Source organism: Lotus japonicus, chromosome 1 (genome assembly GCF_012489685.1).
Source record: "Lotus japonicus ecotype B-129 chromosome 1, LjGifu_v1.2".
In the NCBI taxonomy this organism is placed as follows: Eukaryota; Viridiplantae; Streptophyta; class Magnoliopsida; order Fabales; family Fabaceae; genus Lotus; species Lotus japonicus.
In genome coordinates this window covers 113,422,550-113,434,056 of record NC_080041.1, presented here as the reverse complement: position 1 = coordinate 113,434,056, position 11,507 = coordinate 113,422,550, and the positions used below count along the sequence as shown (strand labels likewise).

General features: G+C 35.3%; 1 protein-coding gene across 1 annotated transcript; it reads right to left on the bottom strand.

The window, feature by feature from the left end:
• On the bottom strand, window positions 1-2,323 carry LOC130729421 (uncharacterized). Its single transcript, XM_057581179.1, has 2 exons — window positions 2,091-2,323; window positions 1-532 (listed from the first exon to the last, which is right to left on the bottom strand). Exons 1-2 carry the CDS (start codon window positions 2,217-2,219, stop codon window positions 236-238), a joined length of 426 nt encoding a protein of 141 aa, XP_057437162.1. The 5' UTR covers window positions 2,220-2,323; the 3' UTR covers window positions 1-235.
• Window positions 2,324-11,507: the final 9,184 nt, after the last annotated feature.

Sequence of the window (11,507 nt, the reverse complement as noted above, 5' to 3'; positions counted from 1 at the left end):
TGAAAGTAATAAGAGATTTCAGTGCGCATCAAAATATTTGTGAGGAGGATTTGGTTCTGCCATAACAGTAACAAAATCTGTGAGGAATAAAGGTACCACCAAAACACACACGGAAATCGTATACAACAAGTTCCCATGCAAAGGCAGAACCTATTACACAAACTTGTCCAAAGTCACTTTCCCACTCCACCCCCTAAAACAGGCAAAGACTTTCACCACCACACATCACCACCAATCAATCACCTTCAATGCCAGAGCCATTATTGATAGGGGCAGCAGGGATTTCACTATCCTCCTTCATCTCTTTGCAAACTTTAGCAGCTGGGTATTTTATGGCATTGAGTTCAACTTTTCTCAAAGCAGCTTTGCCCAAATCAACACCACACATGTCAGAAAGCCTCACAAGGTAAAGCAACACATCAGAGAGCTCTTCCCCAAGATGAACTTTTTCTTCCTCTTTCCAATCTGGAAGACCCTTTGGAACCTCTCCTTTCCACTGAAATATCTCGGACAATTCTCCCACTTCACCCACCTACAGAATCAAAATAAAAAATTAGAAGATAACACCCCCAATCTAACAGTCACAGGTGCTTGATTATAATATTAACATAATTTTGCCAACTATTGCATTCATGAGTGGACCGAATCATAAAAAAAATTAACAGAAGGGAAAATAATAACTTTAGTGAAACATTAGTCAAATTCAACTTTAATTCATTTACCAACATTTTCTCCTTCATCCAAATTTCACCTATATGTTCTTCATATATTTGTATTAGAATATAGTGTGTGTTTGGCTCGGCGTTAGTAGAATTGGATCTGGCCAGAATTGGATCTGATATGAATTGGATCTGGTAAACGTGAGTTTGAGTGACGTGATTTATGTTTGGATACATTTATCAGGAATTGGATCTGATAGACTTGAATTGGATCTGTAAAAGGGAAAGGGGACAATTGGATCAACATTGATGCTGAAGCAACAAATTGTTGTGTTAGGATGGATCCAATTCTGGGGCCAGAATTGGATCAACATTTAACATCCAAACATCAATGGAGATGGAAAAATCACGTTTGAGGTCTTTAAACGTGCATCCAAACACACCCATAATATAACCCCATTTATGTGACACTTACCTACATGTTTGATATTATATTCTACTCCATCCGTTCCTAATTATAAGACTTAATACAAAAAATTACGCTTATTAAAAAAGTATTATATGTATCTAATTAGTGTATTGAATTTTTAAAAATGCATATATTCTTTCATATTTACCCTTTGTCATTTTCTCTCACTAATAAATGCAAGGTGCTAATTAAAACTTTGGAATTGAAAACTGAGGGGTATATATGGAAGAGAGGGGTATATATGAAAGAGTGGAATACTTTTTGCTAGATTATTGTTAAAGGTCTTATATTTAGGAACATGAAAATTTAAAACTAGGTCTTATAATTAGGAACAGATGGAGTAATAATTTACCCTCAATTGCTCCGCTATCCCAATTTCACTTCTACTTCTACATCCCTCTCTTACTTTTATACATTTACCCTCATTTTCTCTTCTATCTTAGTTTGAGATTCAAATTTTCATTTTAAGAATACAAATGTGATTGAGAAGTTTCAGAAATAATTTTAGGTGTAAGATGTGGTGTCGACTTGGACTCATAGTCTAAAGTGAAGATCTCCCAACACTTACCAAAGCCGATTTTGACTTGAAATTGACAGAGGCAAAAACTGAGAAACAGTCTATGGCCAGTGTGAACAAGGAAAAAAAAAAATTCTTTAGGACATTAAAAAGCTTCAATTTTTTCACTTTCCGATTAAAAAATAGACAACTTGAACAAACAGCTTTGGAAAAACACAGTCAGATTCTATGCCAATCTATGACACTGTCGGGTTAATCTTCAAAACCCATGAATAAAATAACAATAAAAAGTGCTTCTTCCCCCTAGACTCTTCGTATGAGACACCTCAAAACCCTCACCAAAGATTGCCAAAAAAATATTGAAACAAAAAAAAAGTTGATGTAAGGTGCAACAAGAACAAAATGAAGATAAGAAACCAATTTTGATTATGGAAAAGAAGGTTACCAGAGCCAAAAGAAGGTTCCTTGGGCTGTGAAAGCGTTCCCAGTCTCTTTCCTTAGCAAACTGAGCCATTATCTGCTTCAGCATGTCAAGGGTAACAGAGCCTCCTTCACCTTCAGGAACCCCAGTCATGTTGAAAACACAAGAAGACTAGAGAGACAGAAAAAGAAGAGAATGAAGAAAATTTATAATCACACAAGAGAAAAAGTGAAACGCTGTTACATAGAAGGGTTACAAGGAGTTATTATATATAGACATAAATATAATATTGTTATTATTTAAGAGAGATGAAAAAGGGAGCGAAAATAAGGGCAAAGAAAAGGGTTGGTGCTGCTGCACAGTCGTTTTCGGAAATTGGAATTGTGAAGTGAATGGAATGCGCGTGTTTCGTTTTTTTTTTTGTCACTGAATAATGCTTCATTGATAAAAGGCCGTAGCCTTGGGCCCAAAGATGGGAGGTACAAGAGAAAAGACAAGAAACAGGGACCCGACATAGCGTGGTCAAAGCTGCAAGAGCACATGCTCAATAACTCCAAAAAAGGTGAAATATGTGAGTGGGCCAACAATAAAGGTGATAACTGGCTATTGCCTGTTATTTAATGAAGCATGTAAGCCCATCATTAGCCGTTGGTTCTAGATGTGTGGAAGGGATTAAAGTGTTACAGGCTTGATTCCTCTCGGCACAATATAGACTTCTAGGAAGGCTTATCGAATCGCAACTTTGGCTGAGTTGCAAAATGGAGCCGCTGGTTAGCGCGACAGGGGGATCTTCTCAGAAAGTCAGCTTAGTTCATTGTTGTTTCTAGGATTTTAGGGGTTTGATTATGCGCGGAAATTGTGTATGTTGTTTTGTGCACAATAAATGAATTCAATGGGTTGTCTAGGACTTGGATTAGATCATGGGTGTGATGTCTTTTTATTTGATGGCTTATCAACTAACATATGAGTTAAGCATTCGAAAGGTGGTTCAAAATGTTAGATTGTGTCAAAAAACAAGTTGGAAAACTACGGAGTTATTTGGTGATACATTGGGAAGTTCAGTCTCCGAAGTGAGCCTGTTCGATGAACCACTAATAACTCAAAGAATCAAGGTTCTAGTGGACCAAAATTTGGGTTTCGAAAATAAACTCAAAGAGTAAATCAAAGTGCGAAAAAGAAAGAACTAAAAGGAAATGTACATGGAAAGTAAAGGAAAGCACATAGAAAACCATGAAATTAATGTAAAAAGGGTAAAGAAATGTGCAAGAGCAAATAAATGCAAGGAAAATTGCATTAATTAAATAAAAGGAATGAAAAAACAATTGGATGAGACTCTGATACATTATCTCGTGTACCACATTGTCTGTATATTAATTTGTGTTTGGGCGATTAAAGTGTTAGTATGTTGGTGTCCAACCCTTTTTCCATATTTCATTGGCCTGTTTATAGTATTGGAATTTAAATGAACTAACTAATCTTGCGGACTAGATTAAAATTAAAAGAAACTTCTTAGTCTAAGTCTTTCCGTTGGTATAACCTGTGTTCTTCTTCGAACTTGTGTCTCGAATTCCTTTTACCGCCTAGACTTGATCCACACGCACTAATATTAATGTTCGGGTAACTGCTCCTATCATGTTCGTGTGGCAACATGGCACATGAAGCCTCTAGATCTCTAAGATCGCTGGTTCTAAATGTGTTCTAGTTACGGTGAGCTCCAAATTATGCACGTGTCCTCGAACCAAATGACTCGATTCGCCTTGACTGTTTTTCCCTACTCTTGCCTTAATGAAAATTTTCTAAGTGTTGAGACCAGATGATTCTCGAAACCCTCAAGTAATTCAAATAACCTATCACTTGAACTTAGCTTTCCTTGAGATGTTATTAAGTTCATATCAGTTGCTCCATATTCTAGTATAGATGATAACAACATTTGCGGTCTTAAAATTATTGAGAAATATTTTGGGTACTAATGTGAAGTTGATGTTTCAAGAAAGACAATTACAAGAATTTGAAGATATGCCAAAGCAGTATTGGAACATCTATCAAATCCAAAGGCATTTCTATACAAGTGTTAAGACTAGACTAACAAGCTCATTATCATCCTTAATTTTCTACTGTCTTCCAAGTCTTCATGGAACGACTGCAACTCTGCGTGTACTTTCAAAAACAACATCTATAGAGATTAGAGAAAGCAAAGTCTGCAAACCTTGAAGTCAAAATCATGCTTGTCCTTTGACGCAATTATCATGGTCGAAAATAATCTCATTGAAGTATAGTGAGGATCAAGCCTGAATACTAAAAAAGGGATCAAGGCAAGCAAGCTACAATGACGAAGAGTCAAACCTTAATAAGTCCTTGTATCGTCTCAAACAGGCACCTTGTGCTTGGTTTCAACAACTCAGCTCTTTTATGTTGAGACTTGGTTCTACCGGTAGTCGTGTTGATCCTTCTATGTTCTTCTTCTATTGAGGACCAATCGCTCTCTATCTTCTGGTCTATGGGGATGATATCATTCTCACGGTAGTGATCCGCTTATCATACATCAATTTATTACTCGTTTGGGCACTGAGTTTGCCACCAAGTATATATTTGGGTAAGTTAGGCTAGGGGTGTGCAAGGGACGGGTTGAGACGGGTTTTGGTTAACCCTAACCCGGCCCTAAATATTGACCGGGCCAATTCTTAGACCCTAACCCGTCCCTAGACCCGAAGCAACCCGACAATATGCAGGTCCAATTTAGGACGGGTCTATGTAGGACGAGACCGGGTTGGCCCGAGGGACAATAAATCTAAGAGCATTTGATACTAATTGTAAAATTTAAAGATAATAACATACTAAATGAGTTATAAGTGAGAACTATTTTTTAGAAGAAAGAACTTGAAATTATCCAATTCTTGCATAATCTATGCCATAATCTATTGCACTTGAGAGGTTCACATTTTGTTTGATATATATGCACGTGTCACTCATTTTGTTTGATCTCTCTTCACTTGTCTCACATGTGCATTATATGATTTTCTCTTATTAAAGCATGAAAGTGTCCATCTTTTGACCAACGTTTATTTAATTCATAAGTTAGATGTTAAACATTTTCATCTCATCCACATGGTAAGATAAATTTGAGCACCATCTATCACATTTTGACCATTATAACAAATTGAAATCTTGTAAAATGTATATGTGGGACGAGCCGGGTGGCCCGAGTGCCAACCCGAACCCGACCCGACCCGAAGCCGGATAACTCTATGATTAACCCTAACCCAACATCTTTTAATGATCGGGCCGGGTTCAACTCGGTCCGAAAGGCTTGGGCCGGGACGGGTTGGCGGGTAGAGCCGGGTCTTGTACACCCCTAAGTTAGGCTACTTATGTGGGCTTGATATCATTTATACCTCAAATGACTTATTCTTAGTCCAGACCAAATATGTTCATGACTTACTCTCTCGTGCTCAAATGTTTGACTTTAGTTCGACACCACTGGTTGCTAGTACTCATTTGATTATTGATGGTTCACCCTATTTTGATTCGACGCATTATCGTTCTTTGGTGGGCTTTACAATATTTGACTATCACTGGTCCTGATTTATTCTTTGCTGCCAATACAATTAGTCCGTTTCTTCAGGCCCATATGGTAGAGCATTTTCAAGCCGTTAAGCTAGCGCATCCTTTGTTATGTCCAAGAAACTTAGCATTTCAGGCTCACTTTCAAGTGAGCTTGGCAAAGTGGCCCTCTTTACAAAGGTTGTTTGCCCAGGAAAGTTCAAAGCCATAAAGCAGCATGTCACGAATCTCGGTACATGAAATGTTGTTGGTTTCATGTCACGAATCAGGCTAAGATGTGAGGTACATAAACTCTACACGATACGAGTCTCTCAGCCCCAAATCCCCAACAGATTTGTCAGTGGCACTTTCAAGAAATCCGCCTCCCCAACAATTCTTGGTTATAGTGATTATGATCGGGCGCAATGCACCAACACAGTGGCGGAACTTCAACAAAATTACCGGGGGAGCTCAAATAAATTTAAATATATAAATTTCGAAATATTTTGTGAACAGCAAAAAAGTATTTCATAGTGAATCACCAATATCTAGTGTTTTTTTGTAAGCTACAAATTCATAACATCTAAACTAAAAAATAAGATGTAGAATCTAAGATTAAAGGCACAAAAAAACAGCACCCACCATGAGATAACCAACATGTTACAATTAAGAACATAACACTATGAATGTTGCATCTCTTTACGGTTAATCCAGAATTTACAAATCAAAACATTTTGCTAGATCTCTTGATCTAAATGCTTTAAATATACATTTCATACATTACAAATCAAATCCCTTTGCTCCTCTCAGCAAAATCAATTTACCCATTTTCCTATTATGACTAGGGTCTAACAAACCAAGTAACCAACCATTACAGTATTAAGGCTTTAAAGAGTTATTACTTTGAACAAAGAAAAAAACCAATCAAATGTTTTAAGTTGAAGGCACCACTACTAACCTCCTTTGATTTTGATTTTTGAACATGTGGAATTGTGGATTGGAGTTGCAGCCCTTGGATGAATTATTTTGTCTTGAGCCAATGACTATGAGCCGTGAGAAGTGAGAAAGATGAAGTTTTCAAAGTGCAAATCCAAAAAGTAAAGTTAAAGTGCTTTTGTCAATTGTATTCAGAAAGTACTAAAATATTAGTATTTTATTTTTTTTATAAACTTGTTGGGTAAGTCTCCTACTTTTTCTCCTTTTTCTGGTACTATGAGTCTATGACGTTTTTTTTAAAGAATTTGGTACTTGAGTCGGTGACATTGACATAAGTTTTTTTTTGTGTGTATTAAATTACTCTCACAATTTTAACCCATGTGTAGTGAAAGTTAAATATATTTTTAAAAATGAGGCTCCTAAGGATCAAAGACTCAACATATAATTTAACAACAAGTTTTTACCACTGCAACTTACACTTATTAGATATTATATATATGATTTTATAGACTATAATATATATCCTATATACTAAAATTTTTTTTGGCCAAATCTGTGGCGGAGCTACAGCTCCCCTATGTCAACCTTAAGGTCCGCCACTGCACCAACACTCGACGATCGACTAACGGTTACGTCATTTTCCTAGGTGATAGTTTGTTGTCTTGGAGTGCTAAGAAGCAACCCATTGTTGCTCACTTGATCAGTTGTGAATCTAAGTATTGAGCTTTGGAAAATACAACTTCTGAACTTGTTTGGTTTTGTTGGTCAATCAACTTCATGAGCTCTGTAACACCCCCTTTTTCCCATTGTTTTATTTAAAAACGTTTATCAGAGTTTAGAAACATATCTAAGGGAGTATTACACTTCTTCACGAAAACTCATTAAAATTAACACTGATTGTGTTTGAAAATTTATAAGTTCATATAGTTTTCAAAGAATAAATTATTCCTGCCAATAAAATTTCTAAACCAGCCAGATAATTCTGTGATGCATAAAATCACTTATTTAAATAGGTTTATCTTCCATGATATTCCAATAAAATTGATCATACTCAGAACTTAATTTCATAAGCACTTCGGCCATCAACAGTACGACATCGCCATAATTTAGAAAATTATTCAACAACTTCCATAAGGAGAGGTTATAAAATCCTCTCAACAAAAGTGTAAAAGTAACGTAAAATATATACTCAGTGTTACATTACAGAGCAAGACACTTATTTTATAATAATAATAATAATAATAATAATAATAATAATAACATAAGCTAAGACTCTCTGAAGCTACTCCTCATGAGCCACATCTCTACCTCCAGTACCTGAGCGATGTCGCATAGAACATCATTCCAACATAAGGGTAAGAACTTACATTGTATAAAATATAGCATAACAAAGAGCAAGTAAACAATTCAGATCCTGCTTTATAAACTCTTCAAATTGTCTTTAAAATCTGAGTGATTATAATATTTTCTCTCAAGACAGTTTCACAATTCTTATTAATGTTTCGGAAAATTATAAGCTTTAAGAAGAATAATAATTCGACTTTACCACAACAGCAAAACAATTCACCAACAATTCACCAAACACATAAAACCACTGAAAACGTGAAACTTAGTGTGTGAGACTCTAATGTAAGCATGTGGTACCAATTGTTAACCTTAGCGGTATCACCGCGTCCACTCCAGACAGTTAACCACCAATGAAGTCCACGCCAGACTTCCAGAACCACTCCAGTTCTGGGACAAACCTCAGTTTTATGATGAAAACCGACACGTTGCCTCTTGACTAAATGAAGTGTATTTCGTCCAAAAAATCATAAATTAAAACATGCAATTTGAGACCACTCCAGCCCCAAATATATAACATATTTTCTCACCAAATTCCATAACGGAAATCACACCAAGATTGCACAAAATAACACTTCAATACAATTATCAAATCATTCACTATTCCACTGACAAAATAGCAACACAAAATCATCAAATGTCTCATATCAATTACTAGAATCAGTTTCAGAATCAATCCCAGAAATAAGCAAAAACATAGCAAACTTGCATATAATCCTGGTACTAAATGAGCAGTCCAAAAATTATTAAAATTTTACCAAACATAGCCTTATACGTTAGCTTTCATATAAAATTGGTTTCACCCAATTTGGAATTCTGTAGAGAGAGTTATGCTCTCTACAGCATAGGCTGTTAGGGTGTCTGCGAGCAGAAATAGAGTTAACTTGCAGATAATTCTGGTATTCAACCAGCAACCCAAAAATTACGAAAGTATTACTCAATATAACTCTATGAGTTAGCTTTCATACAAAATTGGTTTCACTCAATTCGAAATTCTTTAGAGAGAGTTATGCTCTCTACAACACAGGCTGCTAGGGTGTCTGCGGGCAGAAACAGAATGAACTTGCAAATGATTCTGGTATTGAACCAGCAATCGAAAAATTATGAAAATATTACCCAACATAGCCCTATGAGTTAGCTTTCATACAAAAATTGGTTTCACTCAATTTGGATTTCTGTAGAGAGAGTTATGCTCTTTACAACACAGACTGTTAGGGTATCTGCGGGCAAAACAGAACAGAACCCAATTTTCCCCGGAACCTCAATTTCGCTCAAAATCAATTTTGCTCACCACATGTTAACACTCAACACTGTCTCTCAGTTCTGAATTTTCAAAGAAGATGGGGGTTCCTTCATGTTAAACTCAACCTCTGTTATTCTACAATTATACAAGGTAAATTCAAACCCTTACCTTCTATGACACCGGTACAAAGCCTCCTTGACCCTTTTCTTCTTGAAGATCAAATTCTAGGTTTTCTCCACCTTTTCTCCTCTCCTTCACCTTTCACGTGTTTCTCTCATAATTTTCTGATTTCTCTCTTTTTAATTCTCTCATAACCCTTAAATAATCTTACAATGGGCCCCACTCCCAACTATACTCACTTAAAACCTAAAACCCTTATTTATCTATATCACATAATAACTTAATTATCTAATAAAATCACTTAATGACCTTATCATCTAATTAAATCACATAATCATATAATCCTCTAATTAAATCACATAAATTATCAAATTACCATATAGAATAATAATAATTAAGATAAAATAATAAATAACATAATAAATAATTAAGACAATGGTCCCGAGTTGTTCGTTTAAGGAAATTTTCCTAGGTGATAGTTTGTTGTCTTGGAGTGCTAAGAAGCAACCCATTGTTGCACTTGATCAGTTGTGAATCTAAGTATTGAGCTTTGGAAAATACAACTTCTGAACTTGTTTGGTTTGGTTGGTCAATCAACTTCATGAGCTCCGCATATGGCTATGTTTGGTTGGAAAATACAACTTCTGAAAAGTAATGTTTTTTTCTTAAAGAAGGGAGAAAATGTAAATAAGATATTTTAATCATTTCATTTCTTCAGTCTAATATTCTATTAAGAGGTTAGTGAATGAGTATCACATTTATTAATTTAGAGGTACCGTAGAACTATGCACAATGGACTCATGTTGGGTCAAAGTTAATGTAGGCTAGACTTTTGGACCGTGAAACATGCAGTCAATATTTTTAGCTTTTTTTTTTGTTTTTATAAGCAGTCAATATTTTTAGTGTTTGTTTGGCAAATGCTAATTTGAGTAATCACAAGATCTGCTGTGCGATGAGATCTAGATCAACTGGCACTTACAATCATTTGGATTTGTCGTGTTTGAATGTTGCTTTGAGTTAATAAAATTAACTGTTGCTTCGTTTGGTATTGTTTATAGTTGCTTATAATGATAGTATGGAACCACCAACTTGAGAGTTAAATAATCTTCTGATATGGAGTTTTAGAAGTGGAGAAAGCATAATATATATGCAAAAAGTTGTTAAAATTCACGAGTTAAAGTTTCACTTTTCTTCACAATTCATTTTCCTATCTTCATGCACCCAATTTTTCTTTCTTTCTTTATTATTTTTGTGATTACATCATTTATTATATCATTTATTTTTCTCTTTTATTTTTATTTGTCCCTGAGAAGGTGTAAACAAAACGTAATTCTTAATTCAGAATTCATATATCTTTTTTTGAAAGAAAAATTCATATATCTTTATTCCTACAGTACCGATATGGTTATTTCTTATTTGAATATTCCTAATACGCAAGCTATTCTTCATTCAAAATATAATCTAATCTTATCTAATTTTTAATACATTAGTTGGAAACTCTATTCTCAACTGTTTTAGATTTAATTAATGAAAATGGGAGGATCTGAAAGATTGTGGAGCTGAAAGCGTGGATGTGTTTCAAACCTGGGATATGGTTGGATTCTTTTCAGTCGATCGACCATTTATGAATTGTTGAATCATGTTCCCATTTGGACCTGAAATCATTTGAAAAGTGGAAAATACAAAGAATAATATACTTTTCTTCTCCACTGAACACGTTCCAGTACAATAATACAAATACTAGTTAAAGATCCCTCAGATTTTATTCGAAAGTGATCAAATTGTTAGCCTAAGGGCTAAGACAGTAAGACATATTAAAAGACAATAGCTTTAACGATCATTGTCAGTTTGAAGGTGTGGAAACCTCTCAATATTTAATAGACTCTTCAATCTTCATCATGACTTGGTCCAATTATATACAGAACACTGAATTAGTTTTTTTTTAACCCTGGAAGAAAGAATAATTACAAAGAACAAGAAGAGATGCATCATCAGTTTGGAAAAAACAAATAGAAATCACTGTAACAGTAGTACTGGATAAGAAAACCAGGATCACCAACATCCTCCTTCCCTTCTGAGTTCTGAGTAACTCATGGCCGCCGCCAACATTTCTTCTCCTTCTTCCCCAACCTGAAGCACAACAGCCACCACACACTAATCCTTTCTTCAAAGCACTAGTGAATCAAAATTCTCCCTTGCCCTTCCTCTCAATGCGCGATAGAGGCTCTGTTAGTGAATCATTTTTGGATTTTTGTTTT